Consider the following 16,953-nt stretch of genomic DNA (forward strand, 5'->3'; position numbering starts at 1 on the left):
TGTGTGTGTGTGTCCTGCAGGTTGAAGTGTCCTCTGAGTGCAGCTGTAGTACTGGCCTCCTATGCTGTGCAGTGTAAGTTACTCTTCTTTGGTCTTTTTAGTGTGTTGTCTGTCTGGGTGTTTAACAATCTGTTTTACCCCCCTCTCTCATCCCCCCTCTCTCTCTCACCCCTTCTCTTGCTCTCTCTCTCACCCCCTCTCTCTCTCCCCTTCTCTCTCTTTCTCCCCTTTCTCTCTCTGTGTTGTAGCTGAGCTAGGCGACTACTCCCCAGACCTTCTCCCTGGTTACCTGTCCAAAAGCCACTTCCTCCCAGAGCAGGATGATGACTTCCTGTCTAGAGTGGAGGCTCTGTACCCAGGGCACAGGTACACACCCACACCCAGGCCAGGCACGTGTACAGCACCCCCCTAGCCTACTAGAGGACATGGTGGAGCTGATACCAACCTATCCTACTCATGTGCTGTTTCAGGGGGCTGAAGCAGAGTGAGGCAGAGCTGTGTTTTCTCAACACAGCAAGAACTCTGGAGCTGTATGGAGTGGAGCTACACACTGCCATGGTAAGTACCTCCATATGTCTCCCTCTGACTCGCCCTCGTCTTCCCTCTTCTCCCTCTCATGTTTCCATCTCTTTCTTTCTCTCAGGACTCCAACAGTTCCCCTCTATTGGTGGGATTGGCCTCAGGGGGCGTGGCTATCTTCTGTAACATGATTTGCTCCAGTTTCTTCCCCTGGTGAGCACCTGGACTTCTGATCAGACACACACACACACACACACCGCATGCAAATACATACCCTGAGTGTGTATTGTCTCCTGCAGGGTGAACATCATCAAGATATCCTTCAAGAGGAAACGCTTCCTTATGCAGCTCAGACGCAAACATGTGAGTCCTGATTGGCTCAAAATTGTGTCCTGCTCTCCTATTGGCTGACCTTAGTGTTGTCTTCATAACCTGTGTGTGTTCCAGGGGGAGACGCAGGACTGTGTGGTGAGCCTGGTCCTGCCGTGCCCCAGGGCCTGTAAGAACCTGTGGAGGTCATGTGTAGACCATCACTGCTTCTTCCACACCAACCTGGCAACCCGTAGCCCACACCACACCAACCTGGCAACCCAGATACACAACAAGCTGCTCTCACAACACTGGGCCTTGGGCAACACTAAAACAGACAGGCAAGCGCGCACACACACACACACACACTATCTTTCTGTCTTTCTTTTACTCATCTGCACACACACACACCCTCGTCTCCTCTGCAGTGGTCCAGTGTGTAAGAAAGTGATGGGTGGGATGGAGTGGAACCCAGCTCTGAGGGGATCCACCTCGTCAGAACACCTGGAGACCAAGAGCCTACCGTCCCGATCCCCCCCGCTCACACCCAACTGGTACTACCCACACCACAGCCTCACACACTGCTGCAGCAGGAGATACCATGTAAGGGGTAGCTGTGACTAGGGGTAACTTCATCGTACCTTGTCTCTGTATCTCTCTGTTAGGCGGAGTCCTCGTGTGCGTCATGGCGCCCGTAAACCCCGCCCCTCCTCAGTGGAGCTGAACAATGACCTGCGAGACGTGTCGGAGGGGGAGGATGTCTTTTACACCTACAGGGTCTCCCTCAGCAGCAGCAGGGGCAGCCAGGAGGGCACGCCTACACACAGGTCAGACACACACAATTTCATATCGTGTGTGTATCAGTGTAAAGTACATTCTCATGTTGGAGTCAGTTCTGAACACCGTATCTATCTCGGTGTTTCTGGCACTCACAGCCAAGGAGGCGGATGGTCGCAGGTTGATGACATCGGCACAGGAGAGGAAGACATTAAGGCCACCTCTCACTACCGGGACAAGGTCAGTTACCCAGACAGACAAGGGTGTGATCATGTGTTTGTGATAAAGTATCTAATCTGTGTGTGTTGCAGCGTGCTCTGGGGGATGGCGACCTGCTATTGGTGCGTCTCGCTCCTGATCACGACGGAAAGTTTGGTTTCAATGTCAAAGTGAGTCTCCCCTTCAATTAATCACACACCTACTCTCTTACATGCAGTACCATTCCTGTATCCCTGACTGTTCCTCTTCTCAGGGTGGCGTGGACCAGAAGATGTCCCTGGCCATATCCCAGGTCAACCCTGACTCCCCTGTAAGTGACATGTCTTCTGGTTTATCTGTGTAGATAATGCATTTGTAAACAGTACTTTAGATGAATCCAATGTGATTTGACTTGTTGAATTGATTGTAGGCGGGGCGGGTTGAGCCCAGGTTGTTGGAAGGTGACCAGGTCGTGCTGATCAACGGTCGTGACATCTCTGAACACACGCATGACCAGGTGGTCATGTTTATAAGAGCCAGCAGAGAGTCCCACTCCAGAGAGCTGGCTCTGCTTATACGACGCAAAGGTAACACACACTAGAGAGAGCAAGAGAATGGGCCTGCTAGCCAGACACTGATGCAGGTAACACACTGTGTGTGTGTGTGTGTGTGTGTGTTTAGGTCCAGGGCGTGTGGCACCCCTGCTGCAGTTTCCCTCTGCCCTGTCTCTGACTGGCCAATCACACGGTGAGCCACTGCTTCTGCCTGGCCAATCAGAACAAGCCCAGACACTTGAAGAGTCCATGAAACAACTGGAGAGGGGAATCCAGACAGGCACTCTCACCTTCCACTTCGAGGTGTGTTTTAGTTAGACAACAACACTATGAAAGGGACTTGCTTCTGTGTTAAATGTAACAGATGCACTTTGGGAATAACTTGTCAATAAGACCTGCTGCTGACAATCCAGACAGAAGAGCATGGTGAGTGATGGTGGTGATGTGTGTGTTGTAGAACCTGTACATGAGGAAGCCTGGCCTGTCAGTAGCCTGCGCTCGTCTCCCTGAGAACACAGACAAGAACAGATACAAGGACGTGCTGCCCTGTGAGTACACACACCATCTCACACACAGTTGTGTGTCCTAGTAGGAGTGACTGGGCATGCCAGTGTACCCATCTTCCCTAATGTCCTGAATCTGTGGAGCTGGAGGACAGCACACTGGTGCTTTGTTTGTTGTGCTGGTACTGTGGTTTGGGTGGGTCTGGAGGGCCCTGGTTCTGACTCCATCTCTAACTCTTTGTTCTGTCAGATGACGTCTCCAGAGTGGTACTTCAGGACCAAGAGGACTACATCAATGCAAGCCACATCACGGTCAGTACACACTGTGTTTGGTGTTGCACTACTGTAAGTCGCTCTGGATAAGAGCGTCTGCTAAATGACTAAAATGTTTAAAAAAATGTAAATGTCCTTGTTGGTTTGTGTATAGTGATGCTGTATTTGTGTAATATGTGTTCTTGTTGGTTTGTGTATAGTGATGCTGTATTTGTGTAGTGTGTGTGTGTGTGTGTTTGTTGTCCTTGTTGGCTTGTGTTTGTGTATAGTCATGGTGTGTGTGTGTGTGTGTGTGTGTGTGTGTGTGTGTGTGTGTGTGTGTGTCTCAGGTGGTGCCCCCAGGGTCTGGTGTGTGTCTGCGCTACATTGCAGCTCAAGGACCGCTGCCTCAGACCTGCACTCACTTCTGGCAGAGTGTGTGGGAGCAACACACACACACCATCGTCATGCTCACCACACTCACCGAGAGAGGACGGGTATGCACACGGACCCTCTCTCTCTCTCTCTTTCAAAGAGTGAAACGTACATTTACTGAATGAGAATGGATACAGCACACACAGATTTACCAAGGTCCCAGGCTCATTGAGTCGCTGTCTGCGTCTTTGCCTGCCTGTTGCTTGGTAACCTGAAGCTCTCACTAATTGATTGTCTTGCTGATATTCCACAAGTGCCCTGGTTTTTCACACACACACACACACACACACACACACATTCAGACTGACAGTCAGTTTCCACTCATCTCCTGATGTAATATAAGTACTGGCCCTGAGAATGTCCTGAGATGTTTGGGAGAACACAGTGAGTGAAGCACTGACTCAGAAATATGGAACACAGCTCAGTAAAATAACATTTCTCAGAGCTTAAAGATTACAGCCTCTATAGTAAATCAATATTAATGAATGTCAAAATCAATCGTGTGTGTGTGTGTGTTTCAGACTAAGTGCCACCAGTACTGGCCACACCCTCCTGAAGTGAGGGATTATGGGTACCTGAGGGTCAGCTGCCACTCTGAGGAATGCAACCTGGCCTACGTCACACGCCAATTCACCCTAACACACACACAGGTAACACACAAACATGACCTGGCTCACATAACAGGAGGTGTGTGTGTGTGTGCCATATGTGTGTTCTCCACAGGAAACATTGACCAAACTATCCCCATCCAGCTCCATGTGTTTCTGCTTCCATTGGCATTGTGCTTATTTACCTTTACACCACAGAGTTCTCCTTTACAATAATAGCCTGCCAAAGAGTACACACACACACACAACACTACACTGCTGTGCAGACCTGTCTGTTCCTCTGGCTGTCAGTTAATCCCTGCATGGACCACAGGCTGGACAACACATTCCTCCATCTCTCCCTCTCCTCATCTCTACCTCTACTCTCGTCCATCTCTCATCTCTCTACTCCTCCATCTCGCCTCATCTCTCCTCCTCTATCCCTCCTCCATCTCGCCTCATCTCTCCTCCTCTATCCCTCCTCCATCTCGCCTCATCTCTCCTCCTCTATCCCTCCTCCATCTCGCCTCATCTCTCCTCCTCTATCCCTCCATTTCGCCTCATCTCTCCTCCATCTCTCCTCCTCTATCCCTCCATTTCGCCTCATCTCTCCTCCTCTATCCCTCCATCTCTCCTCTATCTCTCCTCCTCTATCCCTCCATTTCGCCTCATCTCTCCTCCTCTATCCCTCCATCTCTCCTCCATCTCGCCTCATCTCTCCTCCATCTCTCCCTCATCACAGAAACTAACGAGTTACCATACCCTACACATTTCTCAGTTTCTTTCTCATATCTCATCCATCTCCCATTAATCATCACATATCCAAGTTAATTTAATTTATGAAAATATCTTTGATGAGACAGATGGGGGGGTGTGTTCTCTCAGCTGTTTTCCGTCTATGTTTTTCCTAAACGTGTGTGTGTGTGTGTGTGTGTGTGTGTGTTTCCAGCTGGGAGAGGAGCGTTCGGTGACCCACCTGCAGTATGTAGCATGGCCAGACCATGGTGTACCTGATGACCCCTCAGACTTCTTGCTGTTCATCACCTCTGTTAGAGAGAGGACAGGAGACACACCACTTATGGTGCACTGCAGGTACACACACACACACACACACTCACACTAGGGTTACAAGATTTATAACACCTCATGTATGTTGTTGATGTAATTGCAGCGCAGGGATTGGGCGTACAGGTGTTCTCATTACCATGGAGACGGCGTTGTCGCTGTTGGAGAGCGGTCGACCTGTGTTCCCTCTGGACATTATCAGGATGCTCCGAGACCAGAGGGCCATGATGATCCAAACCACGGTACACATGCGCCTATACGTCTAACCATTAGCTACTCTCCTCCCAAGATCAGCATTGAAACCCTAATGACTATGTCTGCAACTTCCTTTGGTATGTTTGTTGTGTGACTGGACTGTTTTTATGTTTGTGTTCAAGTGTCAGTTCCGGTTTATGTGTGAGGCCATCCTGCGTGTCTACAGAGAGAGAGAGGAGAGCATTCTGCAGCACCACCTTCAGCACTGCTAACGGACCATTAACAGGAGGATGGGGGGGACAGCTAGGCACAATGCTAGGCTAACAAGAGGTGGGGGGACAGCTAGCCACAATGCTAGGCACAATGCTAGGCTAACAAGAGGTGGGGGGGACAGCTAGCCACAATGCTAGGCTAACAGGAGGATGGGGGGACAGCTAGCCTCAGCGCTAGGCTAACAGGAGAAGAGGACCGCTAGGCTGTAGAGAGCCATAGCACTCCACTAGCCTTAAGTGCTCGGCAACGGCTAGCCTTCTGTTGCTACAGCACATAACGAGCCATAGTGCCGAATGTGCTCAGCTAGTCCTATCCTTATGCTAGCCATAGAGCACCGCTAGCAGGGAAGGACCATGTACTGTAAAGGTCTTTTTAGTTTATTTTTTATACTCTGGGACCAAAGTGCTACTGTATGAGTGACTGAAGACTATCTCAGTTCCTCCTGAGTGGCGGCTATAAGATTGACTGGTCTGTCTCTTGTTGGGAGAGTGTTGAGGCTTTCGGTGGATTCACAGTGGAGACTAACACTGCCAGAGCCACCACACACTACCCCCGCTCCCACCTTCCCTAAATTATTGACACTGAATAAACACACTGACATCTACGTGGAGCTCTTTGTCTGTTTGTTGATGTAGTAAAAGTCAGTTGATCGTATCTTGCATTCTCAGAGTGAATTTTACAGATGAAAGATAATATGTAATATCAGTTCCAGGTCCATTTTTATGTATATTTGTGGTCTGTAGAGTCGCCTGTACATATCAAAACTGCAGTGCAGTTAGATGCCATTTAAACACATTCCAGTTACCTGCCCTAGATGGGCTTTCCCTGTGGCTCAGTTGGTAGAGCATGGTGTGTGCAACGCCAGGGTTGTGGGTTCGATTCCCAAGAGCGTCTGCTAAATGACTAAAAGGTAAATATAAATGTCTGCATGCTCCAGTTCAGTGCCAACATAAGTCCCAGACCATGTTGTACAGTCTGTTGTACAGCCATTACTAATAAACAACCATAGCAGGCAGATATCGGGAGTTAGTAAAATGAATATATTTGTTTTAGGAGAGGTGAACTCTCTGCACTTTCACTGGTGTGTGTGTGTTTCTTTCTGCTTGAATCCCTCGGCTAAACCATAATCCTACCGGTTTGTTCTGAAATTGCATTATTTTTTGCTTGTCCTCAACATTACATTGTCCCTCTTGTGGTGTCGCCTCTGGCCGGCAGGGAGCGCTGCTTCGCTGACACAGCCTGGCCCCTTATATTAAAAAAAAAAGTTTGTTCTGCGTTGTTTTTACGCAGGCGCAAAGCATGCTGTTTGTCCAGTTCCTCTGGTTGACTTACCTGTGAGGTGGAGCAGTTTCGGTTCTTCGTGAGAGGATTAAATAATACCGAGCACGGGTTTGGGTAAGCGCGTGCCGGGAGACTGTAACCTCATTCCTCGGTATGTGAGACTAGGGACGCCTGCTGCGGAGCTGCTCGACATTTCTCAATCCGTACAACAGCAGGTGTGCGAGCGGGGACAAACGGTGAGAGGAGACGAAGAGGGGGGTGTGCTTCCGTGAGTGAGTTCACTATTGAAACATAATACATGATTGGGAAATTCAACTGGTTGCTTTTTTTAATGCCGAATTGTCGGGTCCTGCTCAATTATGCGGCTGGTGATTCCCGCCGAATTTCAGGATTCATCGGCAGCCTGATGTCTCCGTGCCTGCGGTGAGGGACTCTTCGCCCCGGGGTGGTGGCAGTGGGACAAACGCCACACACATTGTTTCCGTGTAGTAAGCCTCCCCGTGGACACCGAACACGGTGCTCGCGCTGTGGGTAGAATTAACAATTGGAAAGATGATGGGCTTCCTACGCCGGACGTTCAGCCACCGCTCGCGCAGACGGTTTCAGACAGCGGACGAACGGGACGGGAAAGGAAGAGGAGGAACCGCGAACCCCGCGCTCCTCGCGCACCAGCAGCAGGTCGTCCACGCGCCCGCCGTGGTGACCGGGGGAGCGGCGGTGCACATCCCGGCGGCTGGGACCGACAAGGATGCAATCACCTGCCGTGTGCTGCTGCTGGATGGGTCGGACGTTAACGTGGATATACCAGTGAGTGTGTGTGGTGTCTCCATATTATTTTCAGACATAATTCTCTCTCAGCAGAATATAAAGTGACTGTTCTTCTATGGTTGTATGGCTTAGGTCATTCAGCACCATGGAGTTTTACCACCTGTCAGTGTGTGTGTGCTGTGCAGTGAGGGGTAGGGCTACAGATGGTGTTGTGATCAGCCAATTCACCACATTACTTCCCCATTCTGACTGTTGGCAGGAAGCTGCCTACCTCAGAAACCTCCACCTCTCTGCCCATCTCCCTTCCCCTCTCGGCCTCCTTCCCGCCGTCCTCAGTTTTCTATCTCTCTCTCTTGTCTCTGTGAGGGAGGGAGTGATGTGATTTATCTCGTGGCGCTGTGACAAGAGAAATGTGTCCAGGGGAGACGTAGACATGTGTGCGTCATGTTGTCTTGAGAGAGTTTTATCTTAAAGGTCGGGTTGGTGCGCGTGTCATCATGGTCCATGAAGCCGTCTCATGCGTCACTTTTTGAATACATACAGGAAGTCAGACTGCTGAGGGAATCAATGGTCATGGATGGAGATTCTCTATTAGAGAACCTATGATTTAATGTTACTGTAGAGACGCGACTAGTTACGTTTGATTTGTATCAGGCAACAAATTCTCTGGTAAATAGACAAAACATCAGAACATGAGAGCAATTCACTGCGTGTGAGGACGTAAATTGTTGGAAGTTAAATTAGTGAGCTGCAGGTGCGTGGAGCCAGGATATGGTGTAGTTAAAATGCTTCATGAAGTTTGACTCCAGAGATGAGTTCTTGCAGTGTGTGGAAAGCATCCTCTCTTCAGAACTAAACAGTACATTCAGTAATATCACATTAAATCTATTCCAAACAGAAGGCTATAACTTTGCCTTAGAGAATACAGGCTTGTGTATGTAAGGACTATTTCCTTAGCATGAGCTAGTTCTAATTAAAGGCCACCAGACGTCAGCTGACTGAAACCAGAGTTGATATAGAGCTCTAACAGGAACAAGCCTGAACATGACTGCTGAATCCTCCCTCAGGGATTCATCTACAGGTGTATTGAGTTGAAATGAATTCAATTGAACTCTTGTCTTCATCCAAAATCGACCTGCTAGGGCCTGTCCCCTAGGGGAAGATGTTTAGGGGTGGGTGTGCTGACTTTTATTTGTCAGGGGTCTGCTCATACAGGAGGAGTAAAGGCCAAGGGCACTACTTTTGTGAAAAAATATTAGGTATTTAAAATGTTTTTCTTGTGATTTATCAAGGGGTGCTGTAGCACCCTCAACACCCCAGTGCTATGCCCCTAGGCACTTTCAGCTAGCCACTACCCCTCAACACCCCAGTGCTATGCCCCTAGGCACTTTCACCTAGCCACTACCCCTCAACACCCCAGTGCTATGCCCCTAGGCACTTTCACCTAGCCACTACCCCTAAACACCCCAGTGCTATGCCCCTAGGCACTTTCACCTAGCCACTACCCCTCAACACCCCAGTGCTATGCCCCTAGGCACTTTCACCTAGCCACTACCCCTTAACACCCCAGTGCTATGCCCCTAGGCACTTTCACCTAGCCACTACCCCTAAACACTCATCTAGATATGAGTTGATTTGATGGGCACTAACACTATGGTGTTAACTTCACCTTTTCTGCCTTCTCATAGGCTTGGTGGACTTTGTCCCGTTTTTACTTGCACCTGCTGTCTAATCCAGATCTACACAGGAGCTTTGGGGATAATATCTAGGGGGAATCTGTCTGTCTAGGGAAAGTGCTTTGGGTAGGGGCTGGTTTGGGAGTGTGTGTGTGTGTGTTGTGCTGTGCTTTGACGGGAGCTGAGGAGAGGAACAGGAAGGGCAAGAGTTTTTTGTGTGACCTCCCACTCCATAACCACACACACAGGTTGGCAGGTTCATACTTATCAGGGAACAAAGTACAAGGTTATCCTCTCTCTTTTAAAAACACACTTTGAGGGGTGGAGCTTTTTAGTGGTTTAGGGCATTGCATCTTGGTGGGTGTTAAGCTCAAGAGCCCTATGGATGGTGGGTGTTTCAAAGACAAAGTCCTGAATTATGGCTTCTCCCTCAGGTCTTCTCCCTCTGATTATGCCCCAGATGCAGTCCCTAGTAATGACCCACACTCTGTCATTCTGCTCCGTATCCACCCGCATTGTCTAGGCTGTTTATTCTCCAGCCTCCCTATTGTGACTATAATACATGTGTGTGTTTAACAGAAAAGGTCAAAGGGCCAGGAGCTGTTTGACCAGATCAGGTATCATCTGGACCTGGTGGAGGCTGACTACTTTGGACTGCAGTTCATGGACCCAGAACAAGTCTCAGTGAGTAGATATACATACAGCCTCTGAACACACACACCACAACCTGCCATTGCTGATGGGCTTCCCTATGATGTAATGACACTAGTTAAATCAATCACAATGTGGTGTTAAAATGATTGATCTGACGCTACAGCTATCAGTCATATTCTCTCTGTCTCTCTGCCTGTCGCTGTCTCTCTGCCTGTCGCTGTCTCTCTGCCTGTCGCTGTCTCTCTGCCTGTCGCTGTCTCTCTGCCTGTCGCTGTCTCTCTGCCTGTCGCTGTCTCTCTGCCTGACGCTGTCTCTCTGCCTGACGCCGTCTCTCTCTCTCCTTTTTATTCTTAGGGGTAGATCAGCTTTAATATTGCAGATAGATTGTGGGTTCTATCAATGTAATTGTCTGCATCATTTCCAATCCCCCATACATTTTTACATTTTCCTTTATTATTTTCCTCTACCACCCTTCCCCTAATTGGAGTAAAGTAATGGACAACAACACTTAAACTTCTACTTCGTTTATACATATTACAGACACAATGTCTTTTACAATAGTAATCTTTTGTTATGAGTCTTAGCCTTCAGCTCCCCTCACCCCTCCCATCTATCTCTGAACCCCTCCCATCTATCTCTGAACCCCTCCCATCTATCTCTGAACCCCTCCCATCAGGCCAGCAGCATACCACCCTGCATCCCACTGCTGGCCTGCTTCTGTAGCTAAGCAGGGTTGGTCCCTGGATGGGAGACCAGATGCTGCTGGAAGTGGTGTTGGAGGGCCAGTAGGAGACACCCTTTCTTCTGGTCTAAAAATAAATATATATATCCCAATGCCCCAGGGCAGTGATTGGGGACATTGCTCTGTGTAGGGTGTCCTGGGACTTTAAATGAGTGTCCTGACTCTCTGTGGTCACTAAAGATCCCATGGCACTTATTGTAAGAGTAGGGGTATTAACCCCGGTGTCCTGGATAAATTCCCAAGCTGTCCCTCATACCATCATGACCACCTAATCCTCCCCAGCTTACAATTGGCTCATTCATCCCCTCCTCTCCCCTGTAACTATTCCCCAGGTTGTTGCTGTAAATGAGACCGTATTCCCAGTCAACTTACCTGGTAAAATAAGGGTTAATAAATAAATACATTCTCTGAACCCCTCCCATCTATCTCTGAACACAATCATGTTTTCTATTTGCCATATATTTTTCAACTGTGCTGTGATGTTTCACAAAAGTTCTGAACCTTTCTATTCTCATAGTTTCTACAGATTGTAAATTAAAGATAAACAAGTTTGACAAAAGTATTATATTATTGATTGATTGACTATGACTTTTCAGATCACCCAGCAGTGCAATTTGAAGCGTTAGCTGCAGGTAAATGTTGCAATTCTTGTGCCATTCCTGGACCTGCGACCAAAACGAGCTCCATATGGACAGCACCAAAACAAATGATGTAATGATTCTCTCTTCACAGCTAAATCTGCAGAGCTGGGAAGGTTGTAACCCCTCATATGTATAACATTCTGTTGTCTACTTCTTTGTGTCTCTTGCAGCACTGGCTGGATGTGTCTAAGCCCATAAAGAAACAGATCAGAGGTGAGTCCATTCACTCCCACTATCTAATATTCTTAGTGTGTGTGTGGTGTATAGTTAATAACAGCTACTTTTGCCAGACTGTTGGTAGTGTCCTCTACTTAATGTGTGCACTGTATACAGGGTGTGTGTGTGGGGGGGGGGGGGGTGTGTGTGTGTGTGTGTGTGTGTGTGTGTGTGTGTAAGTGGGAAGGCAGGTGGTTCATTACCAGCTGTTGACATGGTGAGTGGTGCAGGGTGACGTCAATGTTTACTTTGTCAGGAAACGCCCCTCTCACAGAGAGGGCTGCCTGGTTCTTACCCGAGTTTCCAGACAATTTTTAAATTAAGTGCCTGGTGTCCCCAGGGTTTTTATATAAATAAAATATATATATTTTAAAAATGTTATACAATGTGGTAGAATGATAGATTGGCCTGACTATCTTCTTTCCCCTAATTGAATCCCCCTCTCTCTCTCTCTCTCTCTCTCTCTCTCGCCCGGTCTCTGTTTCTCTCTGTTTCAGATGGTCCTCCATACAGACTGTTCTTCAGGGTGAAGTTCTACTCCTCAGAGCCCAATAACCTACATGAGGAGTTCACCAGGTAACACCACCACTGGCTGCCTGTGCGCTCACACTCTAGCACTCATGAATACATACTGTCTCATTCACACAATCTCACCCCCTCCTCGGTGTAGTGTAGAGGTGTAAGGGGGCAGTGTAGCTAATTACTTTGGTCCAGTGGGGAAGAGACTAATTAAGGCAAAATGGACTGAGGCCTCTTCAGAGGGAGGAAGACAGTCTGTGTGCCAGTCAGTCAGTGTGAAAGAGAGGAAGACAGTCTGTGTGCCAGTCAGTCAGTGTGAAAGAGAGGAAGACAGTCTGTGTGCCAGTCAGTCAGTGTGAAAGGGAGAAAGCCAGTCAGTCAGTGTGAAAGGGAGGAAGACAGTCTGTGTGCCAGTCAGTCAGTGTGAAAGGGAGGAAGATTGATTCTACATCAGTGGTTTTATTCTCACTCCTTTTGTCTGTGTTCCAGGTACCTGTTTGTGCTGCAGCTTCGACAAGACATTCTGTCCGGCAAGTAAGCAGCTCCTAACACCCCCAACACACACACACACACACACACACACACACACTAAACCTCTCTCTCACTCTCTCTGTCTCTCACTCTCTCTGTCTCTCACTCTCTCTGTCTCTCACTCTCTCTGTCTCTCACTCTCTCTGTCTCTCTCTGTCTCTCACTCTCTCTGTCTCTCACTCCCTCTGTCTCCATCTGGGTCATGTCTCCTGTGTGTAGCTCTATAATAAAGTACAGGATCAGAACATCAGAGGGCTGCTAATTTGAAGAAAAGGACCTCTCCTCCCCAACACATACATATATATGTGTGTGTGTGTGTAATTCATTTTAGAATAAGGCTGTAACGTAACAAAATGTGGAAAAATGGAAGGGGCCTCAATACTTTCCGAATGCAGTGTGTGTGTGTGTGTGTGTGTGTGTTATATATGAATTGAGGCCCCTTCCATTTTTCCACATTTTGTTACGTTACAGCCTTATTCTAAAATGAATTACACAAAATTCCTCTTAATTACAAAGCAAAAACAGGTTTTTAGAAATGTTTGCAAATGTATAAAAAACAGAAATGCCTTATTTACGTAAGTATTCAGACCCTTTGCTATGAGACTCCAAATGGAGCTCAGGTGCATCCTGTTTCCATTGATCATCCTGTGGTAAATTCAATTGAGTGGACATGATTTGGAAAGGCACACACCTGTCTATATAAGGTCCCACAGTTGACAGTGCATGTCAGAGCAAAAACCAAGCCATGAGGTCGAAGGAATTGTCCGTATAGCTCAGAGACAGGATTGTGTTGAGGCACAGATCTGGGGAAGGGTACCAAAATTGTCTGCAGCATTGACGGTCCTCAAGAACACAGTGGCCTCAATCATTCTTAAATGGAAGAAGTTTGGAACCACCAAGAACCAGCATCTCTTTTCAGAGAGATGGCTGCACTGCCAAACGGAGCAATCGGGGGAGAAGGGCTTTTGTCAAAGAGGTGACCAAGAACCTGATGGTCGCTCTGACTGAGCTCCAGTTCCTCTGTAGAGATGGGAAAACCTTCCAGAAGGACAACCATCTCTGCAGCACTCCACCAATCAGGCCTTTATGGTAGAGGGGCCAGACAGAAGCCATTTCTCAGTAAAAGGCACATGACCGCCTGCTTGGAGTTTGCCAAAAGGCACCTAAAGAACTCTCAAACCATGAGAAACAAGATTTTCTGGTCTGATGAAACCAAGATTGAACTCTTGTCCTGGAGGAAACCTGGCACCATCCCTACAGTGAAGCATGGTGGTGGCAGCATCATGCTGTGGGGTTGTTTTTCAGCAGCAGGGACTGGGAGACTAGTCAGGATCGAGGGAAAGATGAATGGAGCAAAGTACAGAGATCCTTGATGAAAACCTGCACCAGAGCTCTCGGAACCTCAGACTGGGGCGAAGGTTCACCTTCCAACAGGACAATGACCCTAAGCACACAGCCAAGACAACGCAGGAGTGGCTTCGGGACAAGTCTCTGAATGTCCTTGAGTGGCCCAGCCAGAGCCCGGACTTGAACTCAATTGAACATCTCTTGAGAGACCTGAAAATAGCTGTGCAGCAACGCTCCCCATCCAACCTGACAGAGCTTGAGAGAATGGGAGAAACTCCCCAAATACAGGTGTGCAAAGCTTGTAGCGTCATACCCAAGAAGACCCAAGGCTGTAATCGCTGCCAAAGGGGCTTCAACAAAGTACTGAGTAAAGGGTGTGAATACTTGTGTAAATGTAATATTTCAGTTTTATTTTTTAATACTATTTCAAATCTGTTTTTGCTATGTCATTATGGGGTATTGTGTGTGTGGATGGATGAGGACTTTTTAAAAAGGTTTTATCCATTTTAGAATGAGGCTGTAGCGTAACAAAATGTGGAAAAGGTCAAGGAGTCTGAATACTTTCTGAATGCACTGTACATGCACACAAACACAGTGTTGGAAGTAACGCTGCATGCGGTGTGTGTGGTGTGATCTCTCTGCTCTGGAACCTTCCTCTCTCCCTCCAGGTTGAAGTGTCCATATGATGTCTCCGTAGACCTGGGGGCCTACTGCTTACAGAGTAGGTGATGATTTACACACTACGGTATCTCTGGAATCAGCATTCATGTTTCTTTTACCTCTGACTATAACGTGTGCGTGCTTGTGTGTGTAGGTGAGCTGGGGGACTGTGACCCTCTAGAACATTCTCCTGAGCTGGTGTCAGAGTTTCGCTTCACACCCAAACAGAGTGAGACCATGGAGGCAGACATCTTTAACAAGTGGGTGGACTTAAGGTGAGTTAAAACGCCATCCAAAAGGACATCTTCACTGGTGTCTGTCTGAACAGACTGTATGTGTGTCTGGATAAGAACACAGGACATCTTCACTGGTGTCTGTCTGAACAGACTGTATGTGTGTCTGGATAAGAACACAGGACATCTTCACTGGTGTCTGTCTGAACAGACTGTAGGTGTGTCTGGATAAGAACACAGGACATCTTCACTGGTGTCTGTCTGAACAGACTGTAGGTGTGTCTGGATAAGAACACAGGACAGGTGATAACCACATGAACAATGTCTGGTTCTTTAACATCAAGTCAGATAGTGCATCACTCTGGTGTTTTCTAGTGCTGTATCAAACCTATGTAAATCACCCTCTCTCTCCCTCTCTCTTTCAATCTCTCTCTGTTTGCCTCTCTGTGTGATGGATCAAGGGATTAATCCCTGGAGCGTCTTGATTGAATCCAGGCAGTATTTAACCCTGCTAGTGTATGATCGCTCCAATCTCAGATTAGATTACACACACAGATTACACACACACACACACTGGGGCTCACTGAGCTGACATGACACCAGTGAAAGCGAGAAACCCTACTGAGTTTCGCTCTCTCTCTATTGGCCAGATAAACCCCTAGGCCCTAATCTGTTGTGTACATCTGAACTGGATTACTGCAAGAAATCTGGAGGACATTCCACCCAGAGGGCAGGGTATGTGTGTTAGAGAGAGACTGAGCATGTGGTTTTGTTTCCCCAGGGGTAAGGATCCATCCCAGGCAGAGACCAGCTTCCTCAACAAGTGTAAATGGCTGGAGCTGTACGGAGTGGACATGCACTTTGTCAAGGTTGGTGCTGTTGTCAGTGTGATGTTTTTGAAGAGAGTTGTTGTAGAGTAGCGCTGAGCGTGTGTGACTGTGTGTTGTCCTCAGGGAAGGGACGGAGCAGAGTACGCTCTGGGTCTCACTCCCACTGGCATCCTGGTGTTTGAGGGTTCCACCAAGATAGGCCTCTTCTTCTGGTAAACACACACTTTGACATGAACACTCCAAAACACAATGATATTCTTGAAAACAGCTGTGTGGTCTGCGATGTCAACTGTGTGTGTGTTCCAGGCCCAAGATCACCCGCCTGGATTTCAAAAAGAGTCGACTCACCCTAGTGGTGACGGAGGACGATGATCAGGTGAGCAACACACAAATACCCGTGCCCATGACCCCACTCTCCGAGGGTGTCTGATATATGCAAAGAAAACTATTTCCATTTCACACCACCACACATTTACAGGCTTCACACTTGTACGTGATCGCCCCCTATTTCACCTTTTGACTTCACAACATAGACCATTTCATTGACATTGAAATATTTGGACTGCTTTTGTCAGTGGTGTTTGATTGTGATTGGCTGTTGTGTGTTTAGGGGCGGGAGCAGGAGCACACCTTTGTGTTCCAGTTGGACAGTTCGAAGACGTGTAAACACTTGTGGAAATGTGCTGTGGAGAGCCACGCCTTCTTCCGGCTGCGCCAGCCCACTACTGGGAAGGCCTCCAGCAGTGACTTCACACGCCTTGGATCACGCTTCAGGTTCAGGTGGGTGGGGCTCGCACCAACACTCAACTCTACTACAGAGGTTGTGCCCAAAATGGCACCCTATTCCCTATATAGTGCACCACTTTTGACCAGAGTTCTAGGGTGCACTATATAGTGAATAGAGTGCCATGTTGGATGCACTCTGAGACTAGGTAGGGTTCTGGTCAAAAGTAGTGCACTAAAAGAGGACTAGTGCGCCATCCGAGATGCAAGTGCTGTCTCTATGGTTACATGATGGAAGCTATGGTTACAGGGAAATGCCGTTTGTTTACATGTCAAACTGAAATAACCTCTTCAGATATACACACTTCCATGCATCTATCACCACCATACAGGGACGCAGTATGTTGAGTCATGTAAATGTTCTGTACATCCTGACATGCCAAATACAGAGATGCCAGCTACTGT

The 16,953-nt window shown here is 48.0% G+C and overlaps 1 protein-coding gene across 5 annotated transcripts in view; it reads left to right on the forward strand.

Moving 5' to 3' along the window:
* Nucleotides 1-16,953, forward strand: part of ptpn3 (protein tyrosine phosphatase non-receptor type 3) — a 32,497-nt gene that overhangs the window by 6,761 nt on the left and 8,783 nt on the right. For all 5 annotated transcript variants that reach the window (XM_029746520.1, XM_029746521.1, XM_029746522.1 and 2 more), the window contains 29 exons: nucleotides 21-73; nucleotides 249-366; nucleotides 471-558; nucleotides 644-732; nucleotides 819-882; nucleotides 967-1,169; nucleotides 1,257-1,382; nucleotides 1,494-1,655; nucleotides 1,764-1,845; nucleotides 1,917-1,994; nucleotides 2,078-2,134; nucleotides 2,234-2,390; nucleotides 2,485-2,660; nucleotides 2,815-2,905; nucleotides 3,111-3,172; nucleotides 3,463-3,609; nucleotides 4,069-4,197; nucleotides 5,084-5,226; nucleotides 5,306-5,441; nucleotides 9,972-10,076; nucleotides 11,600-11,642; nucleotides 12,143-12,221; nucleotides 12,654-12,698; nucleotides 14,711-14,763; nucleotides 14,857-14,977; nucleotides 15,717-15,804; nucleotides 15,889-15,977; nucleotides 16,072-16,141; nucleotides 16,376-16,545. In XM_029746520.1, coding sequence (XP_029602380.1) covers nucleotides 21-73; nucleotides 249-366; nucleotides 471-558; nucleotides 644-732; nucleotides 819-882; nucleotides 967-1,169; nucleotides 1,257-1,382; nucleotides 1,494-1,655; nucleotides 1,764-1,845; nucleotides 1,917-1,994; nucleotides 2,078-2,134; nucleotides 2,234-2,390; nucleotides 2,485-2,660; nucleotides 2,815-2,905; nucleotides 3,111-3,172; nucleotides 3,463-3,609; nucleotides 4,069-4,197; nucleotides 5,084-5,226; nucleotides 5,306-5,441; nucleotides 9,972-10,076; nucleotides 11,600-11,642; nucleotides 12,143-12,221; nucleotides 12,654-12,698; nucleotides 14,711-14,763; nucleotides 14,857-14,977; nucleotides 15,717-15,804; nucleotides 15,889-15,977; nucleotides 16,072-16,141; nucleotides 16,376-16,545 — 3,024 coding nt within the window. The remainder of the gene's footprint in view (nucleotides 1-20; nucleotides 74-248; nucleotides 367-470; nucleotides 559-643; nucleotides 733-818; nucleotides 883-966; nucleotides 1,170-1,256; nucleotides 1,383-1,493; nucleotides 1,656-1,763; nucleotides 1,846-1,916; nucleotides 1,995-2,077; nucleotides 2,135-2,233; nucleotides 2,391-2,484; nucleotides 2,661-2,814; nucleotides 2,906-3,110; nucleotides 3,173-3,462; nucleotides 3,610-4,068; nucleotides 4,198-5,083; nucleotides 5,227-5,305; nucleotides 5,442-9,971; nucleotides 10,077-11,599; nucleotides 11,643-12,142; nucleotides 12,222-12,653; nucleotides 12,699-14,710; nucleotides 14,764-14,856; nucleotides 14,978-15,716; nucleotides 15,805-15,888; nucleotides 15,978-16,071; nucleotides 16,142-16,375; nucleotides 16,546-16,953) is intronic.

The sequence above is a fragment of the Salmo trutta genome, chromosome 3 (assembly GCF_901001165.1).
Source record: "Salmo trutta chromosome 3, fSalTru1.1, whole genome shotgun sequence".
NCBI classification, from domain to species: Eukaryota; Metazoa; Chordata; class Actinopteri; order Salmoniformes; family Salmonidae; genus Salmo; species Salmo trutta.